This window comes from Pygocentrus nattereri, chromosome 12 (assembly GCF_015220715.1).
Source record: "Pygocentrus nattereri isolate fPygNat1 chromosome 12, fPygNat1.pri, whole genome shotgun sequence".
Taxonomy (NCBI): Eukaryota; Metazoa; Chordata; class Actinopteri; order Characiformes; family Serrasalmidae; genus Pygocentrus; species Pygocentrus nattereri.
This window is the reverse complement of record NC_051222.1, coordinates 8035044-8062135: the sequence shown is the minus strand read 5'-3', so window position 1 is coordinate 8062135 and position 27092 is coordinate 8035044. Positions and strand designations below refer to the sequence as shown.

Sequence of the window (27092 nt, the reverse complement as noted above, 5' to 3'; positions counted from 1 at the left end):
GGGAAACATGAATCTGTATAAGAAGCTGTTACCCAGACACACAAACATACAAAAGAGTGAAGAATATTCACTTTTCTACGGAATATTTTTGTATATTTGCACACTAATGAACTCCAAACATTACTGGTATTACTCTGTAGGGGGTGCAGACTGGCACGACTCCATTGGCATAGGTACAAAGGGAAGACTCCAGCAATGTACATGGTATATACACACACACACACACACACACACACACACACACACACACACACACACACACACACACATGCTCAAGCCATTACCTCCGTAATAAATAATACAACACAGTGGATTATTGGCACTCCATCAAGCTCTCTGTTGCTCACCACTCATTGATGTGTGTGTGTGTGTGTGTGTGTGTGTGTGTGTGTGTGTGTCCTTCACTCTTTAGTAATGTGGTTCGGCGCAAGCAGATGTTCAAATACAGATCACTGTAAATGAATAGATTACACAAACGTGCACTGATGATATGGCACAGGTTATGTAGTGGACACTGGGGAGGCTATAGCACTTCTTTTCTCAGCCTCTATAACTTGGTGGTTGTTTATACTAAACCTTTCGCACTAAAAAATCCTGGGTTGTGCCTGTTGGGTCATTTTGTTGGGTCATTTCCACAATGTTGGGTAGTTTTTGGGCCCAGCTGCTAAATTAGTGACTGTATTACAGTAATTACCCTTTAGTTTTCAAATCATAGTCAGCTGAGTGGAACTAGTAAGTAAACCTCCAGTTTAGCTCTCTAGCTTTTATTTCAGGAAATCTATATTATAAATTTAGTATTTCTGGTTGTATTGTGAGACTCACAGGATTACCTTTGCTATAATGCTTGTTTCCACTCTCTTATTGGACAGTAACTGACACTTGCAGCCCAGTCAACATTTGTTGACATTTATAGCTGAATATTAGGTACTTTTTTAGGCAGACATTGACATTATTTGTATAATCATTTACTATAGTTGGCTGCTGATAGCCTACCGGCTGACTACATTGCTAATGTAACATTAATAGATAGAAGCAAACTTAAGTACACCAAAAGTACACAAAAATACACAAAAAATAATTTTTATGTCAGGTATTTTACAGAAATACATAAAAAGTATACTTTTTGGTATTTAACAAAAAGGTTTATTTTGAAAGCCTTTGAATGGCCTATTATACTATAAACATGGCACATTTTAAAATACATTTAACTGAGCTGTAATGAAACTCAGCTGAATACATGTATTTAAAAGCACTTATACTTAGTTAAAAGTGCATTTTCTAAAGCAGTGACTTTTAAAGTGTGCTTCTGTGCATGTTAGTTGCAAGCTGACTAGCAATGAAATATAGATAATAATACACCCAAAACCTTTACACATTTAAAATGTTTGTGGTGTTGAATTTATCTTAACAAGTGCACAACTTAATTGCTTAGTTAGAATTCAAAAACTCTTGTAGATAGATTTATTACTTAAATACAATTTTCGGATAGACAAATTATGTTTACCTGTTCCTAATAATATCTTAGTCTTAGGGAAAGAAATAGTCTTGCTTATACACATATTTTAGTTCTTGCATGTTTTTAATGTATTTAGTAATACTGAAACTTATTTTAAAATACATTTAAGTGCATTTTATTTCCAGAAGCACTCACAAAATAACACTTAAGCATACTAGCCTATCTGGTAGTATATTTGTATTCCACATGAAATAATGTTAAATTACACACTTTAAGTGCAACTTATCTATATTAACTTAGTGCAACTTAAGTGCAATCTATTTAAGTGCAACTTAAGTTGTCTGTAAAAAGCCCTTAAAAGCACAACTTAATGTGTTTAATAATAATTATTCATAGCCTAATTACAATTTTAATTATTCAAAAATAATGTATTGTATGTATGCAGTAATACATTAATAATTTTATGCAGATTTTATGAGGCAAAAGGAAATAATATATAATATAAACATTTTAATTAAGAACAAATCTCACAAAACATATATTCAGCTGTCTCTTACGACGTTTATTGGGTTATTCATCTAACCTGGTGATTCTTGGTCAGTGTGGTTTGCTCTATAGTGACCTGGGCCATCGAAACAAACCACACTGCGTTTTGTTTTTTTTTTTTTAAATAAAGGTAACTGAAGGGCATCATTTGTAAGGCAACATGACACTAACATAAACCTTTCATGACCAGTGATATAAATCTACATGAACTTTTATAAGGGCTTATTCCAACAAGTTTTTGCCCAATTTGATGCCATTTCACCTCAGCAAGTGTAATGACAATTGGTTCTAAAGGGCTTTATAAGTGTGTATAGAGGTTTATGTCATTTGTCACATGACATAATCGGTCATGAAGATGCATGTCTTCATATGACATCTGATATATTCATGGAATGTTCATGTCAAGTCTATGTAGCAGGGTTTAAGTAAAGTGTTTCCCAGAACTCTATGTATTTGACACACAACCTGACTCTGAGTATCTTTAGCAAAGAGTTTTAACTTTCTTAGTTTACTTGCATGCATGCTCTCTGTTCTATTTTTTTCCTCTTCAGTACATATACGCCGGTTACCACAGCCAAACTGAAGGAACACTGAGTACTATGACCTTTGCAGTTGTAATGCCAATCCAAATATTTGGTGATTTGATAGCTATCAACAGATATTAACACAATAAATTCAAATATACTTGTTCTCCTAGCTTGTCAAGAAGTTGTCGAGATGAAGCTGAAGATGCTAAATTGCTTGCATAAGCTTCCTAGTACTAAACTAAAGAACCAAACCTCAGGCACCAAACATGGTCAACTATATTTGGGGTCAGGGAACATGGGAAGTGGCATGAACAGTATGACTTCATCTACACCAGTGAATGCCTTCAGGTCCTACCTGGCAGGCTGCAGCCCAGCACCTCCATCCTCATGCCGATGCCGGCAGGGGACCAGCGCTCGGGGTAGATCCTGATGAACTGGGCTGGGATCTCCTCAAAGCGCCTCAGCTCTGGAGTGTCATAGTGCGAGTTCCCCTCAAAGATCTACAACAGAGAAAAACAGGATAGATTCTCCAATTACTTTCCCAGAGGACAAGGAATAAAACAACACTGATAATTATAGCATTATTACTGGAGTCTAAGCTGAGAAACAGGGCAACAACTATCAACATATTTCAGTTTGGCTTCTTTTCTCTGGGTCACAGGGTAAAAATAACAACTGTTTTGTATTGAATAGATTTTATTAATAACTGAGTTATACTATTGCCATCTTGCTTGAATTTACTGGCCTATGGGTCAGTGGCAAGGCTAGCAGTCAGGGTTCATTGACACCCCAGGGATTCTCAAGGGTTTCATGATGTGCCTGTGTAATGCATGTTGTGCATTGTAGTGACAGAAATTCATGAATGAAAATGTGAAAATGATCAAAAGTTTTGAATATTAGTGAATTCTGTCAAAATGATGATGCTAAGGGATATAAAGCTGTGTCATATGATATGTGGCATGTTTAATGACATACATTAGCATGCGTGGCAGCTGGAAAGCCTATTTAAATATTTGGGGAATTGATAGCCATCTACAGACACTGATATTATAAATTAAAACAGACGTCTAGTCAAAACATCTCAAGAAGCTGAGGTCGATAGCTTTTGATTGCAACTCCAGTCATCCATATATTATAAAGAGCACTATATCACACAGTGCCAAAGCACACAAGCAAGTCTATTTGAGGTTATTTAATAAGCCCCAGCATTGGCTTGTTAGCTACATTAACTAGCAAAGAAACTGAAGAATCATGGTCAGATACAAACCTTGGGCATGCTAGTCTTGCTGTCCATCACAAAGGTCCAGCCTTTTCCATTGAGGCTGTGGGCAAGGCGGTACTTGCGGACGAAGGCCCGGTTGTCCGAGCTGCTTCCCACCTCTCCGCTGCGTGCCCCTTGGGTGATAACCCCACGCACCATCTTGACGGTGGCCAAGTCTACCTGGAGCCACTCTTCTCCAGCTAAGGGCTGCGCTGGCGCAGGAAACCAGCCTGACCTGCTGGCCACCAGCCGGGCAGCTCCAGGGACCCAGTGCAGGTCCCTGACTGAAGAAGCCGTGATCTGAGAATCTGGCAGCAGCCCTGAGAGCATTCCCTGGAGCTCTGAACATGGAGCGTCTGAGGAGAATGAAAGGAGATCCCCAAAAGGAGAGTTATTGCTCGTCAAAGGTAAATTCAACTGCTGTATCTATGCTTTGCCCCCAAATGTATTCTTTCATGTTTACTCTATAAAACACTGACAAAAAATCAATTTTATTTAATTACTAAGCATAGAACACAATTTAGAGTTGGTACAAATTATGAATGAAATTGCCATGCACTGCCGTCCAGTTGGTGATTGGTGACTGGTGGGCCAAAACAAACAAAGGCAATCAGCAAGTTAAACTGAAATGCCTTGTCATCCTTGCTCCATTTTTAAAGTAAGGGGAATCAATATAAACTAGTACTTAGCCTGGGTAGGGGTGTAAACAAAGTTGAGGGGTGTAAACAAAATTTGACCCAATTTAACAGTGTGTGCTGGTGATTTAACAACTTCGAGTGTGCCTAAAACTCCCAAGTCCTTGATGCTACAAAGAAAATTGACCATTTTGCTACGACTATTCTATGCATTTTGCTCTCTATGCCTAGTCAGGGAGCATTGCTGACTGGGGCAACAGGGAGTTAAGTGTCTTGCCCAAGGTCACAACTGAGTATACCCCAGTCAGTCCTGGGATTTGAACCCAATACCTTCTCTCACTTCTCCTATCACTAGGCTACTGGCCACAGTGGCATATATTTGCATTTAGCTTAACTAGCTGCCTTGCTGCTTTCATCACCAATGGTGTGCAAATGGTACACCGTGTGCGAGGGTAAGAAGATTAGAAACATGGAAAATGATTCAAAATTTAAGATCCAAGAAATGTACTTGCAGAGAACTAGCAAGGACACTACATGCTGAATAAATCAAAATGATGATATGCCACAGCACTAAACGTTGACTACAGAGCATGGACAAAATCAGATTTCTGTCGTATGATGGATGTGTTACTAGGAGATGAAAAGTAAGGTAACATCATTTTATAGGTCTTGAATTGAAGTGAAACTACTGGAAGATGAAGGCTTTTAAAGGATTGTGAACCTCTGATAAGTTATACATGAGGGCAAGTGGAAAGGTCAGTCCACACACCTGTGATCTGACATCCATAAAGCTCGAAACGCAGGGCGATGCCGTTCTTCCAGGCCTGGGGTCTAATGCGGACGAACCGGGCCAGAACAGGCTGAGGAACTCGGTTCAGCACCACTTCGGATGGGTCTGTGTTAGCATGGAATATCTGTGAAACAGAGAACATGCACAATGGGTTCTGCTGCATTTACATGTTGGTATTGAATAAAATGCTGTTCCACTGAAGATCTGGTGTGTCGTTGTCCATCTACCGTATGAATAAGGCTAATTAGTTATTAATTAAAAGCAAAATGTGTTGCATGACTTCTTACTAACAATTGAAACAATAAGGAAAAATTCTGTGGAAAAAGTTTTTTTTATGACTTGAAATTGTTGAAAAGTTATTGTTAATTTAGTATCTACCATCTAGATTTTGGCCATACTTCACATTTTTTTTACATGTTTTTGATATGAACACATGAAAAAGGTCAGGAGTATATCTGTTCATACAGAATGTAAAGCAGATATAAATCTAATCTATTCAGTAGGTAATAAACCATATACTTACGTAATTACATTGAAATAGTGTCAATAACTAACAGACATATCCTTAGACATATTGAGTTTTAACTGGTTCATCTTATTTGACTATTTAGTAGACGGCATGATGAGTAATATTATTGTTTAAGGTCCTAATATCTGCCTTACTTCCTCACAAAAACCCTTGTTCAACCAGGGGGACACTTTTGGCATCCCCTTCACACATCAATTTGTGTGAAAACACTTGACCGCAATAGTCACCAGCTCTCTTCCTGGAGATCTATAAGAAGGGTTTAAGTTATGAGGGCAATTCTTCAAGAGAAGGAAACAAACGACTGTTGTAAGGATGAGGAACTTCACCCCAGGAAGGCCCCACCGCTGATGAAGGTATGAGTAAACAAGGGCGTATCGGAAGCATTTCCGGCATCAGCCTTTCTCAATGAACCATATCCTGCTATGATTTAAATATAATTCCACTGCTTCATCATACATTCTTTTCATGAAACAGTAAACAGCTTTCGGCTGGTCACTGAGCCATCTTTAGCCGAGCAGATTAATTTGACATTTGGTAAGCTGGTTCTGGCCAAATACATTGATTTCTGGAACCAACTATTGGGTCTAAATGTTTTTGTTTGTTTACAATATGTCAGAAATCAAATACAGGAGTGAACCGATAGGAGCAGTAGAGGACATGTTTTACAGTGACTGGGAAAACAGGTAGGACAAACTGTTCTCCAAAAAACTTTTGTCTGAAAAGCAATTGAGCATCTCCAGGTACGAGAACAAAGACCTAACACCAATCACTCTGCTCCACTTTTGTGTGAAATTACTGTGAAAGTCGTCCACAAAAACCTCATCAAAAAGTAACAGGTTTGTTACGTTCTGCTTTCCACGGTGAAACTTCTGGCTGATTTTTCTGCAAGCCACAGAAAAACAGACTTCAGGACTCTTCTGTGGAACTGATAAGACCTAGATAAGACTAGTGGGAAACAAGGGCTGATAAGGCAAGAACTCCCCATGCACAACCCGATGACTGGCAGCTGAACTCAGTACCCACCCGGGAGACTCCCATGAATGAGGATAACAGAAGGGTTGATGTGAGGGAGCTTGAGTTTTGGGTTACATAATAGCTTTACATGATGTATAAGCCGTGTCAAGCTATAGGATACACCTGAAAAGTACATTGCTTGAAGACAGAGTTGTGAAAGAAGAACTTTGACGGGTTTCTACATGGCGTAGACTGAAAACAACAACAGCAAAAGTAAAAATAGCTGTGTTTATATAGCAGATTTTATAAAACAATGCAGTTCAAAATGCTTTAATGTGGTTATGAAAGTAAAACAAAGCTTAATAAAAATAAAGAAATAAAAAAAGGATATTAGTAACAGTAGAGTAATAGAGTAGTACTAACTATTCCAACATTGTTGCAACATCTGCTGAGGCTAAATGACCTCAGAATGGACAAAAGCAGCCTTTATGACCACAGAAGCTTGTTGAAATAAGCCTTTATGAAAGTTAATGTAGGTTAATTACAGTTGTCGTGAAAGGCTCAAGTAGTTGACATGTGGCTTTACAAATGCCTTTGATAAAAAGTTACTGACCTTAGTTACAGTGACCGCAGGTGTCACAATGACCTGTTTGTTGTTTTTAGAAAGGAAGGTATGAGGAAGCAGTACAATTATATTTATAATCTATGGCAGGATATGCTTCATTGAGGAAGGCTGATGCAGTCCATGGTTGCGTTTTTGGCTAAACGTTCTGTTCTCACTGGAAAGGAAGGACATCAGGGTGCACCTCCTGATTTTGAATGACGTAAAGGACAAGTCATCTACTGTGTTCACATACGCAGCCTTTAACCATACTGAGACATCTATACTGCAATGTTCACTAGAAAATTGTTTGTTATTTATTGTTGTCCCAAGGTGAAGGCACTGGACATTATGCATATACCCACTTCAGCTTTGGTGGAACCCATGAGGGTTGGATAAACGCTCCAACAAAGCCATCATAGATGTGATTCCATTCTTTTGTGGAATTCGAAATGATGGAAACTCCACAATTTCACCACGATTCTGTATAATTAGATTATTTTCAGAATAAAATACAGACAATAAAAACATTAGACCAAGCTTTTGATTCTTTCGATTAAAAAATAGCCAGAGAATTGTATTTCGGCCAGAAATTAGGCGCATATTGTCTTATATATAAATGTAACTGATCATAATTGATTCTAACATGCAATGCAGTTGAACCACAACATTTCAGAACAACACAACATGATGCACTGAGGTATGTGTACACCATGTACTAGTCATATCAGGTGTTACAAGTAGACCCAGTGAACCTGTGTTGCCAGTAGAACTGTGTGTTAAACCTGAGATGTGAACAAAGATAGGCTTCACTTGATACGCTGCATGCATTTGATTTTCATTCTATTTCCTTGCTCTTCTCTTTCTGCATTTCCTCCATTTCTCCATTTCCATCTTCTCCTGTCCTCTCATCTTTATCTTTCTTTTTAAATCCAGCAGCCACTAGCCATGTCCCTTAGAGATAAGGTTTTCCTAATGTTTTATAGGGCAGAAGAATCCATATGGAAGACTGCCCCCATGTTACCCCTGCTTGCCCCTTTTCATGTCTGCTCAAGGCTACACAATCTTCAGTATGTGTGTGTGTGTGTGTGTGTGTGTGTGTGTGTGTGTGTGTGTGTATGCGTGCATGCTGTATCCACAGGGACGGTTACACTCATAATGGTTCAGCTGGGCAGTGAAAACAGGAATGAGGGAGGGCCAAGCATTTAGACTTGGGGTACTCCCATTAAACGGTGAATGTGAATGTGTTGTGGCTGGAAGAACCAGACAGAGAGACAAACAAACAAGACAGACTCACTTCAGATGCCCAGACGGTGTTATGCAGTCAAGTGTCAACAATTTGCCCAAAAAACAGAACCACTGAAAGTCATTGACAATTCTAATGACAACAGGAAAACTGGGAAGCACTTTTTGCTTTTAAAAGAAAGAGGAAAGTGTCAAGCAAAGAGTTTAGAGATATGGGAGAGAGAGAGAAGGACAGATTTTATGGTCGTTATATTCTATAATGACCTGGTAACGGGTCAGGCCATAATAAAGGGTAGAATAAAATCCTGAGTCAACATTAAAAACAAAGTTTTAGGAGCCAAATAATAAAGAAAGGGAATCTGATATATTTGAAGAAGATTCATGTTGCGTAAAAACATTGTTTTTAAGGTTTAACTAGTAGAATAATCGAATGGCTAAAAGCCATGTAAACGATCAAAAATTCAAACTGCAAAAACCTATTGCGTCTACAATTTTTAAGATTCCAACAGGAGAAGATCCAAACTATCAAGCTATCCATTTCAGCTTTTCCATGCCTTTAGATCAAAGATTCCAGCAATAGCTTCACCATGCTCTTTGTCCTGCACCAACAGGCCTAATTACTGAAGTCAAAGGTTAAACAAGGTCTGGGCAACATGGGATTTTGGACAGAGTCATCTTAAGGGCTAGGCTTTAATACCTCTAAGATTGAAATCGATGGAGGAATGAGTTGAGTACATATGGCCATATGTGTGTGTTTGGGTGATGGTAAGGATTATACTTAATCCACCAGACTGCATCCATAAATTCCGTGATTGCTTTTTGGTTAGACTGTAAACCGTTGAAAATCCAACCAAAATCTTATTTACATTACACTGATTGTCCTGGCATTTGCCTGAGAAACTGTAATTATGGGAACATACTTACAGTAACATTGCAGTGTGCCTGCCAAGAAATGGACCAATATGGATATGGACTACACTTTAATTACATGGGGAAAAATGGGCAGCTATCCAACACCATCCCCCAATTTTTCCCATGTATGTAAAGATAAGCTGTGTTTGTGTTAAGCTACTGCTTCACCTATTAGCTCAGCTTCATCAACCAGGTCAAAATCTGCCTGACGACGGCACGGATGGCGTCATGACATAGCAGGCTGCCACCCGTCCATTTGAACGGAAAAAGCTAGCTGGAGTAAATTAAATAATTTAGGCAGCTATGTTATGTCTCAACTACTGACGGGTCATGAAATTATAACGACCACATCCTGCATCCCTCTCGCACGCCCTCGTGAGTGTGCATATGTGTGTGTGTGTGTGTGCGGCGTCCCGAGCTTTGTTTCGGTCAGACGTCCCAGGGCAGACTGTTAAGGGAAGGGAGGTCTCTAAGTCTTTAACTATTGATGACCTCTGCAAAGGCTTGGGTCAGTCTAGATTGAAAGAGGAGCATGAGGAGAAGAAAGGCAGTGAGAGAATGAAAGGCAGCAAAAAAGAAAGAGGGTTGACAGACAGGGGTTGTGCTCACCACCCACCGATCGCTTCTGGTAGAGTGCCATGAAATGAATGCCGTTAAAGAGAAATGCAGGGCAAACGGGTTTGGTCAAGATCTTTGCTTTTGGGACACATAACGCTGTCTAAACCTAAACACAGCCTTACTGAAGTCCAAAGTATGTCCATAGTTCTACACCAACTGTCCTGCTAACCAGACCTAAACACAGCCTTATAAATCTCCATGAAAATCCCATAGTTCTATACCAACTGACCTGATCAGTAGGCCCAAACACAGCTTTACTAATCTCCAGAATAATCCCACAGTTCTATGCCAACTATCCTGCTAACCAGACCTAAACATAGCTTTATTAATATCCTTAATAATTCCATAGTACTATTAAACTATCCAGCTAAGCAGGCCTAAACACAGCTTTATTAATCTCTATAATAATGTCATAGTATTATACCAACTGTCCTGCCAACCATAGTTGTGTACCAAACATCCCATTAAACAAATCTAAAAACAGTTCTGTTAATCTTGCAATTAATCCCATAGTACTATACCAGTGGTTCCCAAACTGCCCAATGACATTCGCGGTACATAAAAAATCTGACATTAATTTAATGTCATTTAATTAGCCAGCCATCCAATTACACAGGTACTTTCCCAACAGGGGCGATAGCCACACATACTGACATACTGGGAGTCTGGGAGTGTGAATGTGTAGAGGACTGCAAAATGTTTGGGGACCACGGTTCTATACCAGCAGAATTAAAAAAAAACTTTTCAGCCTGCCAAGTAGCTCATTATGTATTGCACTGATTAGCAGAAAACTCCCTTAGTGCGTTCAAATGGCTCTTGTTTGACCAAATTGATTAACAGTGGCAAACTAGAAGGGGAAAGTTCCTGAACAAACTAAGTTGGCTTGATAAAGCCACTTAAATCCCAAGTGGTTGCTAAGGTGCTGATAGGCTGAGGCTATGGTATCCCAGGTGCTTGCTAGAATGTTGCTAGGCCACGGCTATGGTAGTCCAGGTGGTTGGTAAGGGTGTTGCCAGGCATTTGCTATGGTATCCCAGGTGGTTGCTAGCTTTTTGTGTATATGTGCACTGGGATATATGTGAGTCTTTATGTAATGCCTATAAGAGGCATTGTGAGAGATCATTGGTGGCAATTCTGCCATTCATTTCCTATGGGAAAGAATATTGTGTGAAAATCGATACATTAATGGTCTTAAAAGCTCCAATGTAGGCTTCACAATGCTGCCAAGTTGTGTTGTTCTAGCTTAGAAATTGTGAGCCGTGAAAATAACAACAAGCAGGCCGGCGCTTCCTACAGATGAACATGCACCGTCTATATTGCAGAAAACAACAAACAAACGAATAAATAACGTCCCGCTCAAGACACTGCTTCCAAGATATTGTTTTCTTCTCAGGCCCTCTCTCTCCTCCATGTCTTCCACCTCTGCTCAGATGAAGACGTTGACAATAGGAGCTGGTTCCAGCTGGCCGCTCGCCAGCTTCAAGCAGATGAGAAGGCGCATGGAAACTATGTGCATGTGTATGCGCACTCATAAAGCGTATATTGAAGCATTCACTTCTGAACAGCGCTTTTTACTATCCCTCATCCCCAAAAGAGCTTTCTGTCAGTGAGCGTAAAAAATGACAAGACCCCTCTCCATTACCTCCCCCCTTCCACCCCTGCCTCCCCTCCCATCTCTGGCACGGGGACCAAGGAGAGAAACCAAATTGCTTTGTATGCTGTTTCATTCTGCAGCCGCCAAGCTTGTGTGACAGATATATTGCTTGCCGTGTGAGATGGATTTATAGGAATTTCAATCATAAACAGGATGTGTAGCTGTTTTTTGGAGGCCTGTGGGATTTCCCACCCTTTTTATGCGTGCAAAAATGTTTATGTATACGCTCCGGCTGTTATGAGTTACGTTTGACCTTTTGTGTGTGTCGGCTATAAATGAAGGATGGGAGTGTATGTATGTATATAGTGTGTGAGAGAGAGGCTGAAGGTCCAGACAATTAACTGGCTCAAGCAAGTTTCATCAACAACCCTGGCTGTAAACGGAAACCATCCAGAAGAGCATCCCAACATTGCCTGTCTCAGACTTGACTAATTCCTATTTGTGCCTAACTTGTGCACATACAGAAGGGAGACTTCCACCCCCTACACACCCCACCCCCCACACTGACGAGGGTCTTTTTTGCTCCTTTAAACCCAACATAGTGAATGCCAAATGAACCTAAAGGACAAGACTTGGACAAAGACCTAAACTGCTTATGCATTGTTCTAAGTTGATATAAAAAAATATACCCTGCTACTAGCAGGTTCTAGGAAAACTTCCACTAGCAGGTCTTTTTGCACAATGTGAAGGTCGTTAAAACTTCAAAAAAGATTTTTCACACTTTGTAGTCATTAACAGAAGTGTCTTTTCTGTGGCATCACTCTAAAGACGCTCTTTCTTGGTCCCATTTGGTACTTTCACTTTAAAAGTGGCAGTGGCACTCTGGCCAAAACAAAACATCTGCTGTAAACATGTTTACCTACAGTGGTACCACAGGAGGCTCTGATTGAAAAGTTTTTGATATCTTGAAGGTGGGAGGAACTTTTGAAAAAACTACAAGCACTTACTTCAGGGTACATGTGGCATGCGTCCGCCACCCCGGACCCCGACGATGACGGCCGAGAGAGCCGGCAGAAAGGCAGGGCTTGGACACTCAGTGGCGATGTACGTCGGCGAGGATGCCAGGGAGAGATGATTCTCATCTGGCAGGCAGCCTGAGCACCGGAGACGAGAAGGAACGAGAGTTCGCTGCTCTGCCTCCTTGTTATCGCCCCCCAACTGGCAGCTCGGCCGCCTGGGTGGAACGCAGCGGCCTTGCAGCGTAACAGGGGCTCGGGACTCGCTCCTTCCTCCGGTGCCCCTCGTAGCCGACACCAGCGTCATCCATCCACTCGTGTTGCCGCTGAGTGTTCAGGCCCCGCCTTTCTGCCGGCTCTCTTGGCCATCATCAATGGAGCACATTATTATTATTTATTTATTTATTTTTTTTCTGCTAGCTGGCTAATAAAGAAAGATGCCAGATAGCTAATGATATCACTGAAGCTGGGCATGACCATGGTGGTTCCTAAGGACTGTACAGTGTGTTTGTGTAATGCATGCTGGGTATTGTGGTTGTGACTGCTGCCACAATGTTGGATTACAGATTATTACATAACATGAACAATAACATGCAAGTTTTGCTACTTTGCAATCCAATAAGTATTCCAATTCATCTAATACCAGTGGTCAACAACAGGCCATAGAGCTGTGGAGCTATGAAACTGCAGAGTGGTATCTGAGCAAAGTAGAAGAGAAAACCCTGCACTAAAACCCTATATATCAGCAAAGCAAACATATCCCCTGAAAAAAATGACCGTTCGCTGCGAGCATCTGTTGTTCTCGCATTCTCCTCGACTAAAAGCATTAAAAGGGTTTCCCCCGTAATTAGACACATTTGAAAACCACAGCATGTCCCTCAAGAGGACAATAGCAACCCAGAGTGCCCACATTATGATGCATAGGCTTACTTACACTTTAATGGAAACCTCTATGGCACTAATAGATTTGGGCCCAGGACTAAGCCTATTATAAACCCTGATTCAGCTTGCAGGTCAGGACCAGCAATCTACCATTTATGCTCAGCCCTCTTCCAGACAGCAAGATTAATCTTTTAATCAAAAGCTAACCCACTTAAAAAAGACAAGTGCGAGGTTAATCCCAGCACACTTATTAGAGGGTCTACCCCCCAGTGTGAAGAAGGGGTTAAAACGCGTAAGCATCTTTTCTGAGGTTATGATTAAACTCTGTCTGGCGCTAATATTGTGGGATTAGTGGTCACGGGACTGGGTGACCCTCAGAGGGCACTGAAAAGCAAATGGAAACTAAAAAGTAAATGAAACAAGATATTCCTGCAAATTTAGCATCTGAAGTCTAAATTTACACTGGGGAGGAGGATAGCAGAGATTAGCAGTTATGCTAATCCTAGCCTAATGGCACAGCTTCTGTCAGTCAGGCACCTGGGGCCTATCTCACAAAGCATGTTCCAGACTGAATTTCAGCTTCACAAAACCCAAAACTTGTGGGTGAGTCGTTGTACGACTGGTTCGCAACTTCTTCAGTTATCTCAGGTTGAAAAACGCATTGGTCATAACTTGGTCATGACAGGTCCAAAAGCCTTTTATGATCCAAATCCCAAAATTAACCTGTGCATAGAAGAATTACCTCACGAGTAGCCATGGTGACCTATCAAGTAGATGGTGTAGTGTAGTGGTTAACACCTCTGCCTTCTACACTGAGACTGGGGTTCAATCCCTTCCTGGGTAAACACCCTACACTATACCAATAAGGGTCCTTGGGCAAGACTCCTAACACCACCTTGGCCTACCTGTGTAAAGATGGTCAAATTGTAAGTTGATCTGGATAAGAGCGTCAGCCAAATGCCGTACATGTAAACGTATAAAGTGGACTACCATTGTAAGACAGAAAATCCAAGGTTTGATCGAACTAAGCATAAAGTTACCAGGCTTAGCAAGAAATCTTGCTTCAGGAGACAGGCTTCTTTTGTGTTTCTGCTCAGTAGCCACAAAATCACTTCAAATGTTATACTGTATGTCCTTCTCATTTAATGGCTAATTTAATTTAATAGAATTCTAAATCTACACATTATGATTAGACTGATGGAGTATACCTCCACCTGCCACCAGAACAGCCTGGTTTTGTGGTAATCTGCCAAAAACTAGCCACCAGAGAAGATCAATTATGTGAAAATGTGATCCAAAAACAACATTCCCATGAAAACAAGTATGTGTAATGTATCCATCCCTTATTATCAAATAAGATAAACGCAATAAAAAGCTTGACAAGCCTGAAAGGTCACAAATCTACCATGGATTCTGATAGTACACTTCCGCAGCAAACACAAACACCCTGATTATCCTCTCCCATGGTTAGGGTCTGTACAAGCCCAGGTGTGGGGGCGTGTGACCGGTCATGCAGGTGTGTTTACAGAAGCTTGTGCATAGGCATGACGAATGGCCTTTAGAGATAAGGGCACACAAAGGCCTCTATTGTTCCCAGGTTGCAAGATAACCATCCCTCAACCTGTTCCCATGTCACTTTCTCTGTCCAAGGATCAATGAGGGGGTCACATGGGACCGAGGTCACCACTCCCAAAAGTCATTATAACTCCCCCCACCAGTGGCCCATGGCAATTAAGTCCAGTGGCTTTACTTCCTCTGGGGCATTTCTAGCCCCTTATCTCAATTCATTTTGTCAGTCTTTGTAAATATGGGTAAATTTCACTGAAAACTATTACGCGTTCTGGACATTCTGGACAAACACAGTGTTCAAAGGAAAACACCTTCTAAATGAGGCAAAACACAACTACAAAAAGTCATAAACAAAAATTCTCACAGTATATTCACAATTCTGTAAACATCTACCCAGAAAGATTATTCATTTCATAATGAAACCCCAAAGTATCTTCTCCACATCATCCTCAGCAATTCTTAGGTGTTGATGAGAGGTTCCTGGTTTCCCTCAAAGCCTGTGGCTTTGAATTTCTTTGGCTTTCATGGTTTTTACCGTGATCTGAGTGGTTCTTCAGGTCCCACAAAGCCACATAATGTCTGGTAGGAAGATAACCAAGTTGTTTGTTTTCCCTACCTTGTGGTTCTTGCCATGGCGGTAAATCATCCAGTCTTCTCCATTGGTGCTGACCTCCAGCTTGTAAGTGGTGACATAGTAAGACTTCTGTGTCTCTTTTGATATGGCTCCCTGAGTGGCAATACCAGTCAGAACCTTGAGGAAGTGCAGATCCACCTATGAAAGAGAAGAAAATAAGGGAGTGATAGAGAAAAAGCAGTATGATTTCATTTGGTTTGGAGAACAGAAATCAAAATAGAATGTTTCTTAATATAAGGAGCTGGTTGCTCTGAAGGAAGATAAGAAAGTATCATATAACAAAGTTAATATGAAAAATTCACTTCAGGGTCCTCTATGTATGCTATATATCAAATCAAGGAAATGACATAATTCACTTGGTTCGAAGCTATTCTTGTCCATACAGAGAATCTGTTCTTCAAGCTCATGCCAGCAAACCCACTACAGCTTTCATTATAAAGTTTCATTGATGATTTATTGTCAGGGTATCTTGAAGGAGAATAACCTTAGCACAAGGTGATTCAGCCTCTGATCCATCAAAAAACACAAGACAAGAGTTTCCAGGCTTGAACATAATCGCCATTCTGGAGACGATGGTGAAAGAAAGCACGAGGGTAGCAGGGGATCTTAAATCGATGGCATAGGAGAAGATTGCTAACCATGGATTCCTGAGGAGTGGCCTCATCCATCATGAGGCGGTTACCATCATACTAGGCCCTGCACGCATCATCACTCCCCGCTGAGACAACAAACACAGCGCTCATGGAGCGTGGTGTCTACCAAGGGGTGAGATTGAGTACTCCTACGAGGGTTTATTGTGTGCGGAGGTGAGAATGTGTAGTGGTTCTTGGGTCGCAGCCCACAATAGTGTCAAGAGCAGCTACAGAGAGGGTCGTAGGTCTCCTTACTCTCTATCAAAAAGTCAAACGTTTGATTTTTATAAGTTCAAAGAGCTTTCCTTTTCCAAACTGTGCTGTCATTTTGAAAGGCAACCTTGTTTAAAACTTGGGTATGAGACCTGTCATTGAAAGCCCATTGCTAAACAGTCGTAGACCAAGAAGTCAAAATTAAGTTAGCTTAATAGAAAAACACCAGGCACTTAGACACAAAGTAGTCTCTCAAAGCAGTCAGGTTGCTTTTGCCAGCAAAACCTTAAACCAAAAATATGATACTAAATACATTGTTTACAACAGAACTGCCAAAGAGGTTTCTTTGTAGCTATGCCAAAGAGAACCACTTATGGTCTTCCAAAGAACCTTTCAGTGGACAGCTCTTTTTGTAAATGAGATGTGCAAGTGTGAAGACATTTTTTGAAGTCTAAAAAACCTCCACATTATAGTTTTTCCCTACAACCATAATACCAAGCCATATTGTCATATTTTCCCGTTTTCCCGAAAGCATCTTAGTATTAAGATCTCTTAACTGGTAGATCATAAGTGTGATGCTCACTCTACCATTTATGAATTATCTTTGTGTTAAGATGCTTTCAGGAAAACCATCCAAACACAATTTGGTCACCGCTTTTTGAATATGAGGCATTCTGTTTCATTTTATTTATTTTATTGGAAGTTCAGTCTCTACATTATACTCCATTATTCTGTCAGCTCCATCATTAAAATGTCGTAATTTTTATAGCTTCCTACAAATTATTTGAAAGCTGTAGACCATCAGTATCATATTAGACTCACTTTATAAGTAACTGCTTTTATATTCTTCAAAAAAGTGATTCCAAACTTTTAAACAGTGATTCTGAACAACAGCACACGCTTTTGCGTGGTGAGGTATCATCATTATCTGGCATTCAGAAGGAAAGCAATGCTTTGGGCTGTGTATGACGCAACACCAATGTGGGTCCTGAGTCAAGAGCTGCTGATAACCGCTGGGACAGAACCCTACCTGAATGTACTCTTTGTTGCTGTCTTCTGCGGGGGTCCAGGCATTGTCCTCGTTGTTGAGGCGGGCCAGCCGAGGCTGCCAGCGGCCGTCGTAGAAGGAAGAGGATGCCGTGATCTGCTCATCAGAAATCTTCCCCGACTCCATGCCAAAGGTGGTACTGCAGTGGAATGCTGGGGGAGATGAAGCGAGAGCAAGAAGGTAATGGGAGACTTTTCAAAATACCTTGCTCAATCTGTAACAACAAAAGCAGTGACTAAGGAAACATAGCTTATTCAGAGCTTTCTAACAACTGGTGGGAGTGGAACGGTGAGGACGAGATTGAGTTACTATTGAATGATGAGAAACAATGTAAACAGACAGACAGAGAGGGAGGAAGGGGAAGGTTTGCTTGCAGATCCATCGAGTGAAAGATGAGAAAATGCGAAAGAGATGTAGATAAAGCAAGACAGACAGATAAAGGCTTATAAATGACGGATAGATGAAGAGATAGGGAGGACAGAGCTACTCAGCCTCTCTCAGATTACATTTAACTTGCCTTGCTGGCAGCTCTAATAAGACAGTCCATTAATAAACAATAAATGACTCTAGAAATGAAAATCTTTATCATGCTTACTGTCGCTAACTTCCTTGCGGGTCATGTTATAGCGAGCAGAAAAGCCATCTTTGGCCACGGCCATGTCGGTGTGGAAGGACAAGGAGAGGAGCCCAGTTGAGGACACGATCTCCGGAGGGATCTTTGTGCCACAGTATCGTCCAATCAGTGGTGCCACTGTCGGAGAAAGTCAAGCAAGAACACTGAGATCACAATCATGAACAACATCAAGCGTCTGCAGAGATCCTTCTGCTTATAATGGTGATGCCCTAGAGCCTAGAGTTCTCCAACTGGCCCTCAGGAGTCCTCAGATGTTTCATACTTTGCTTCCTATGTGTTGGAGCAAATATGTGCCTTGAGGACCATTTTGAGAACCTCTAACCTTAAATGCTCGAAATGTTTCAAAACTTCTCTGTCTTCTTGCTCCCATCTGCTTCATGAGTTTCTAGGGGGACTTGAAAAATCCTCAACTGTTAATCCCTGATTATTAGCCTGTCGAGGGAAGAAAGGAGCAGTTCAGCTCCTCAGAAAGTAATTCATGGCTTTAAATCGAACACTTAAGGCTCTGCAGTGAACTTGTAAAAGCTACCTTCCACATAAAAGACTGAAAAATCAAAGAGTTAAACATTAGGTTAATACAGTAACAGATGATTTATTGATTTGGACATAAAGTCTGACTGTATTAGTCCGTCTGGTGTTCATAAAGCACTGCATAGGCAGAGCACGGTTTAAAGATCTGCTTTAAATCAACTTACTATGAACTGATCCAAGATCAGCACTCCATCTCTGAGCCTACATATGAGGCTAAATAAATGTATTCTTTCATTTGGTAGAACTAAATAAAGATACTGTAAGGAGGTGATGTTTTATAAGCACATTATGGAGGTGAACAGTTGACAAGGTAACAAGACCCTTAATGCAGTAGCAGCACTAGGACTGGTGTTTTGGCTGGGCAGTACAAAGTCATGGGTGGGCTGAACTTGAATTTGGCTCCTGTGGGCAGGGGGAAGTGGTGGGTTCAAACGACTGGGGGTTGGAGGGGCACATGGCTAAAGTATCTAAGTAAGTCAAGTAACGTAAGATATCAATGTGATATATCAGTGTAACACTGTAACTACGTGAGAACTAGACATATCAATATAACATTATCAATGTGATATAAAAGAAATTTTATACTAAGAAAATCACCCATATTTACAATATAAAAGATCCTGCTTTATTAACTATAGATATCTTACTGGCTCATATTTCAGAATATGAAGGTTCAGCTAGTGTACATGCTGCCCCGAACACTCCACTGTATCACGCATGAAAAGCAAAGTGAAAGCATTCGTTTTTACATAAGCATCTCTTGAGTCGGTACAAGAAGAATTCCCTGGGCACCCTTCTTGAATATGGATGGAGCTGAAATAACATCAATAGACCTCTTAGGTGATTTCACATAACATCGAAGTCCAAAAGGGAATGGCAGTTCTACATTTTGACTTTTTTTTTTTCTTTTCTGCCTCAAAGCTGAGGCAGTCGTGGGCTGAAGGTTAGGGAACTGGCCCTGTGACCACAGGTTGCCGGTTCAATCCCCAGACAGCACATGACTGAGGTGTCCTTGAGCAAGACACCTAACCCCAGGATTCAGGATGGAGCAAAGCTCAGCGAGCCCTCACAGTTATCGAGATTGGTTGAAATGGGATTTTTGGGCAGTGAATTTTGCTTCAGTTTATTTGTTCACAGGGTTTTTATACTGAAATTAAATCTGAGCACTGATTTTGGATGGGCCAATGATAATGGGATGGCCATGGCCTACTGGACCCTAGTTATAGCGCTGCCACTGTCTTAACATACTGTGCTAAGTGTGTTTTATGTAAATGGTTCACTTGCAGCCTTTTCGTAGCCTCCTTACTGGGCTAAAACCATCCTTCTTGCTGTAATTAACCTATTTTGGCACTGCTTTTGTGCACTAGTAGTCAAGTATGTGGGTCACTAAAGTTAGCTAATGAGTCTAGCTACTAAAACTTTACCTCACTGTTTATGCAAATTCTACGTAAAATCACTGCCCCCTTCCAGTTTGGCTGGCGAGAGCAGTCCTTTCAGCAGCCACTTCAATTCCAAGGTTTTCTGGTCCCACATCTTCTGTGCTGACGCTACAGTACAGGGTGCTTGAGAGCCTTGAGGCTGAAGCTTTAGCATGAGCTATTTTGCATGAGCTATTACAACCACTTGTTAATGACAGAATGAGCACCGCAGGCTCATTAAAAAATGCTCAGCTGAGAAGTCTGGCTAATACTGATGGTAGCCCCATTCAAAATGCAAAGTCAGATCACACTAATATATTATAGGTTATCAAAGACAACATCAGTTAATGATGCCCAGCAGACAAGGACAAGGTTGACGTTGATTTGCCCGCTGTAAAAATATCACGGCTTAGAAGCTTCTGCTGACTCCAGAACAGACTGAAAGCTGTTTGTCACGACAGAGACTGGATATTACCCACTCTGGAGAGTGGCTGACCAGACAGGGTGTGATCCTTTGTCCTCAATCCAACCCAGCACCCTGGATTAGGGGGGCTTTTCTGTGATTTCTTTCACAACTTCTGACTGCTAGAGCTTTTGATTTCTAGCCCCTTTACCTCACAGGCTTATCGCTTGTGTCTGTGTCTGTTTGGTATTTTAGGTGGTCGATTAAAGGGTGCATGGTGCCCATTTTGATTCATGTTGTAAAATTTGAACCACTGAAGTCTAAGCTTTGAGATAAAGAAAACCGAGGTGGTGCATGTAGACTACTAAAAATAATGGCTTGTTGGGAGCGAAGCCATAACAGAACCACTTTTGATTACCTTTAAGACCAATGGATGGCTCTTAAAAGCAGTGGTTCTCAGAGACCCCCCCCACACAGTCCACAATTTTGCTCTGTCCCTTTGTTGGGAGGTGGGTAGAGCAAAAACACGGGCTGTCGAAAAAAAAACCTCAGGACTAGTTTGAAAATCACTGCTTTGAAGACCTATTTTGTAAATGAGATGTTTGGGTGTGAAGAACCCTTTTAAAGCTTTAAAAACCTAAATGTAAAGGTTCTACACTCATTAAAAGTTTCCAAACTAAACCAACTATGAGTTAGAAACCTTCTTAAAAGATTACTATTATAAACTATTTACACACTGATGTTTAAGGTTGCTGTACTATTTAAATGTAATGAAGTAATCGCCTAATTACTTACAAATCAGGATCGTTGATTTATGGTCAGATTCAAGTCTGCACTTCCAATTATTTTCCATTTTCCATTGATCTTGTGTTACACTTTGCAACATTTTGTCATATCCTGCTATTAAAACAAAAAGTCAGAAATGGAAATGCAAATATACTTTTTTGTGAAACTATGTCACTTATGAAAACACATAATTCTATAAAAAAAGGCCTGTCAAAAGTTTCAATGTGTTAAATTATAATTACGAAAAAACTTTCCGAGTTTTCCAAGTTCAACGGTGACAGTAGTGCAGGCTAAACCAAGCTGTGACTGTGACCTTGTCTTAATCCAGCTTTTAAAAGGATTTTAATATGACACCTCTGATTTCCCTCCATGCAACGAAGAATTCATGAGCTGTATCAACCACAGCAAGAGGCTACACGTAGTTCTCCAATCATCTTAAGCTGTCCAATGACGTTGGACATGTCTTAGAGGAAGCAGATGCTAACCTTCATCTTCCCAACTTGGTAGATCTGACTCACAAGACCTAGCAAGTGGGTGGAAACCGGTCACCGGTTTGCCTCACACAAGCATTTCTGCAAACTGTTTGTCAGTTAGAATGGCTCACTCATCAAGGTTAACATAGAACGCAACCGTTCCTGTGACCTCCCCCTTTACACATCTATGACATCCCATAAATAAAACCAACACCTGTAAAAGTCCCAAATGTTATAACCGCTGGAACGCCCACATGCTTGCCTCGGCAGACACCAATTTCAGCAGGAACATCTTCCCGTCCTTATCTTCTGCCTTCCACAGGACAGATAAAACAATCACTCCACTTCTCAAAAAGGAAGGAAGAGCCTTCTCAGATAAGGATGGTCTGAAGAGGGAGCGAGAAAGGGCTTGAAAGGGGATCGCGACAGACGATGAGGTGGAGAAAACAGGAAATAAGTCGTGGTGGAAGCCTCGGGCCCTTTCGAAGGTGTCAACACGTGCTCTTGAGAAGGAGGAAGAGCTCAATAGCGGGCTGGCATGCTCGCGACCTTGAGTTAAAAGGAGCACTTCACACCCACTCAGAAGACTGCTGATGATGCACTACATATGAGGAGCGAGATAAAATTCAGTTGGAGAAACAGCTTGATATTTCAAGCAAAAAAAAAAAAAAAAACGTTACAATTTCTCAGCTTTTGGCAACTGTACGGAAATCAGCTAGATAGCGGGAGAAGTTCCTTAATCCTTACGAAGCTTAGGCTGACAAATCTCATGCTGTAACTTGATAGCGTTTCTTCACAAGGCTCAAATGGAGAGAGTTGAAAGTGTCACATTCACAGGTAGCACAAGGGACATTGGTAACCCTTTATTTGAAGGCTACCTACATAAGGGCTTCATAACACATTCATAAGCGCTGAATAATGTGTTTATGAAGCACTACTTGAACATTTATTAAGTGCTTATGTCGGTTCTCGCAACCTGACATGTTTTATGAAATAATTGACATTGTACTGACATAATAAGAATAAACCTTGAACATATTTACAGCACTAAACATTTAAAACACTATACATAACTATTTATGTCAGCATTCTTAAGGCGACATTGTATTAATATCAGGTGAAATAGGCCTGGAAACCACCCCCTCTTCCCTCCATGGCATGGATAAGATGATTGATGCAACTATGTATAGTGTTTTAAATGTTTAGTGCTGTAAATATGTTCAACGTTTATTCTTATTATGTCAGTACAATGTCATTTATTTCATAAAACATCTTATGTCAGGTTGCGAGAACCGACATAAGCACTTAATAAATGTTCAAGTAGTGCTTCATAAACACATTATTCAGTGCTTATGAATGTGTTATGAAGCCCTTATGTAGGTAGCCTTCAAATAAAGTGTTACCAGGATATTTTTGATGGAAAGTTAGTGCATACAGTCTTGTTTTGTTTATGTTTTGTTTTATATTTTGTAATTTCTTGCAATGCAATATTATACTAACTATGCATTTACGCAACGGTGTATTTGCACTTAAACTGTCAATTGGGCTGTGTTAAATTATAGACCACAAAACGTTGATCCTTTTTAAAAAGGTTCTATATGGAACCATACAAAACACAATGTGAAGAACCCTTTCATGATGCAAAGAACCTTTTAATCATTCTTTGAGTGTTCGTGGTTCTATAGAGAACCATTTTCTTCACTAAAGAACCCTTAAAGAACCATCATTTTTAAGTTTGTGCAATGACTTCAGTGCAAACTGGCTAAGCTGTTCCTAGGTTATAATAAAACCTTGGGTCCTGGCCGGTGGGCTCTGGCCATTTCTCGTCCAACCAACTAGCAACACCTTCCCGCCCCTTTGAACCAAAGGAACCACATGTTCAGCACCATCTGCCCCACCTAATCCATCATCACTTACACAGCGCTAGTTATCTAGAAGCACTCACCCTGGGGCAGGCCGTCCCACACTTCCAGCCAATCGTATTTGCAGTCGCCCTCGGCCATCAGCAAGGGGTCGTTCTCCAGGTCGAAGGTTTTGAAGGTGAGGGTGACCTCAGTCTGAGGAGGGGTGATGATGATGTAGGAGCATTCCAGGTTGTGAGGGTACTTGTCAGGGAAGTCGGGCGACTCGATCACGCCGGTTGGAGCAGTGAAGTTCCGGAAACAGTGCTCCGAACCTGCCGTGCACAAAATAAAGAGGAAAACGGAAAAAATGATGAAAATGCTAATGATGCAAACCTCTGGAGAGCACATGCAAGTAAAATGCAATGATCTTTCATGTTGTTCTTCACGGTTCATTTAGAAGAACATGCATTACAGACAAAAGGTCTGGAAGCAACATTAACTTTATGAATTAAAAAGTGAAAATGTTACTGTTTCTAGAGAAAACGAACAGTAATATGACTAACATGGGTTCAAAGGGGTCTGACCGAAGGCCGAGTCACACCAGATGTGTTGCTGAGGTGAGTAAATGATATGCTGGCTTCACTATGTATCTAATATTTCTTATTAAGAAACTGTTGTAAGAATATTATAACATTTTCAACTTATTCCTAAATATTTTTACTGGTTTTGTGTAGTTTTATGTAATCAATGCGTCTCATTGCATTGCTAGATACAATGCTTGAAGCAAGCACACATATCTACCAACAGCGTAAGACAATTTCACTAAATAAAATCACTTCAAACTATTTAAAACTTATTTCATAATATATAAATATATAAAAATGATAATTGCTACACATTTAGGCTTCTTTTAGAATTCTTTGACTCTATAGAGACCCAGTCAAATCCAAGTATCTGACTTTCTAAACTATATTTAAAATCATAGTCTTCTAAAAGGTGACAGCCATGTCAGTATGGTAGTTTCAGAGCAGCTCCTAAGCTGTACTAATGTATATATATTACATATATACATACTAATATATATATATATGATATTCCCATCTGAAACAGGTATGTGATGGAGGAAGATTCAAATGCTGACGTTTCTCATTTTCCGTATATATAAGGTAACTGTTTGCAGTAATACTGTCCTTCTAATGAGTTCCATTCAGATGGTTACATCAACTCAATTACTCAATCTGCTCAATGTAAGGAACTGTTGTCAATAAAGAGAGAGAAGACGTTTCTTATTCAACATACAACACTAAGCCGTTTTCACTGCAATGAAAAACCTCCTGAAGTTGAATTAAATGTCATTAAATATGCTTGACTGGTTTCTGGCAAACTTACTTAAATGTAGCCTATTTTATGATATATATAGCTGTATGAAGCAATTTATATACTTCTGGTCAAATTCCATGTTTTATAGGTTTGCAAAGTGAAAATAAGTTAACATACTTTACAGGGAATAAAGCTAGATGTGGAATATCTTTGCAGAATGTTCTACAATTTCTATTTATTTGCTGAATTTCAGAATTTCGGAGAAAAACAGAATCTAAAATGTAAAACGTGCCATAACGATAGTACAGTCCACCCTGTACGCACATGCCGTAGTTTTAAATACTTACTATGCAGTAAAAGTATGGCCAAACATTCGCCAATGACTTCAAAAAGCCACTTCTTGCTTACATATTTTAGTCTGTTGCGCATTTCTTCATAGCAAAATGCGAAACATGTGCTAGACACAATGTCTTCTGAGCCACTCAGCCATATGCTGAATATTTAAAAGCTTTACAATACGCTGTAGCCTAAACAAGCTCCTGCAGCTCTTCATAAACATTTCATCATTTTCTCGGCAAACATCTGGGCTGTCTTTTTTGATACAGTCTACTATTGTTTGCATGTGTTTCGCAGGTGCTCTGGGGAACTGGAAAAGGTGCGAAAGGAGCAGTCTGAGAAAGCCTGTGAGTGCTTGGACCCGCATTGCCACCCCATAGCTTTACTGTATTGTGCCTGCCGAATGCAGAGTGGAACGGGGAGAGAGGGAAAACAACTGAACTTAATGGGCGAGAGAGAGAGGCGGGAGCAAGAGGAGGAAACAGGCGAGCTTAATGAGAGGGAACGAGAGATCAAGAGGGAGAGATAAACAACAAAACAAACAAGCCTAAGTGGGAGGCGGCAGGAGCCCGTGGCTCATCTACTATGCAGATTTATGCCTGCCGAGTTGCTCACCTTGAGCTCTGGCAGCTGCGCGGGCCGCCGAAAACTTCCCATCGTGCTTTGCTCTCACCTGGAGACGTGGCCTAGGTCCTGAGTCATTGTGAAGACGTTTATGGACGTGCACATCAATGAGTGAGCGGCATGGCTCTCCATGACCAAGCAGGGTCAGCTCTCTCTCTCTCTCTCTCTCTCTCTCTCTCTCTCTCTCTCTCTATCTGACACTCTTTCATTCCTTTTTTTGATTTAAACTGTAGAACAAGAACACTTTCCCATTTATTTGAACTTTTTGGCCCATGTTCACGACGTCCACACATGAGCAAGAATCACTCACGCCTATTGAACAGTTGTATAAATGTAGTCTGCAAAGCTTTTATGGACCATTCTGCCCATCTTATAAACCTGATCACAAGATTATGAGACCATTAAGTATTCAGACCTTAGATATTTACTGCTAGAATCTAACTACTAACAGAGCCAATACCAAACATGAATATACAAAATGGTCATTTCTAGAGCATTTCTATTGTATTTTGGGGTTTTTTTTAGATCTTTTTGACGCCTTTTGAACTGAAGTGTCATTACTGGAAAAAAAAAGAGTTCTTGTCTGTAGGCGGGGCCTTATTTTAGCCACTCCCCTGCAATTTAGAGCAGGAAATGTGACTGCATCCCTGTCCATCATGACCACATGGTGGGTAAGTAACTGTGTACCAATATCTGAAAGTCTGTTTTAATACATTTGTGTCCAGCTGTTTCATAGCTCAGGCACTGACTACTGATTTTGAGTTCTGCTCAAAAACCTTGGTAAAGTTTTGAAAGTGTTATGATTGTTATGAACGTTCAATCATTTGATTTAATACAATAAACTTTGTAACTAAGAGGTCATTCAAAGCTACGGGATTTTAGTCTAAAGTCTAAGATCAGTGAAATGCATGTCGGACAAATTCGCCCTGGTTTTGCACTTGAGCTGTGATGCGAATGTAGCTACCAAGTAATGGAAGCTTATAGAGCATCAATTAGCTTTATGCAAACATGTCTCACACAATCTCTGACTCTACGTCACCGACTGTTACCTCAGAAAGAGG

At 40.6% G+C, this 27092-nt stretch overlaps 1 protein-coding gene across 2 annotated transcripts in view; it reads right to left on the bottom strand.

Moving 5' to 3' along the window:
- nrp2a (neuropilin 2a) overlaps positions 1 to 27092 on the bottom strand; it is a 110405-nt gene that overhangs the window by 38949 nt on the left and 44364 nt on the right. For both annotated transcript variants that reach the window (XM_017714024.2, XM_017714022.2), the window contains exons 4-10: positions 23853 to 24083; positions 18258 to 18413; positions 17645 to 17814; positions 15752 to 15907; positions 5195 to 5339; positions 3797 to 4146; positions 2885 to 3029 (exon numbers count right to left, since the gene is read on the bottom strand). In XM_017714024.2, the coding sequence (XP_017569513.1) occupies positions 2885 to 3029; positions 3797 to 4146; positions 5195 to 5339; positions 15752 to 15907; positions 17645 to 17814; positions 18258 to 18413; positions 23853 to 24083 (1353 nt within the window). The remainder of the gene's footprint in view (positions 1 to 2884; positions 3030 to 3796; positions 4147 to 5194; positions 5340 to 15751; positions 15908 to 17644; positions 17815 to 18257; positions 18414 to 23852; positions 24084 to 27092) is intronic.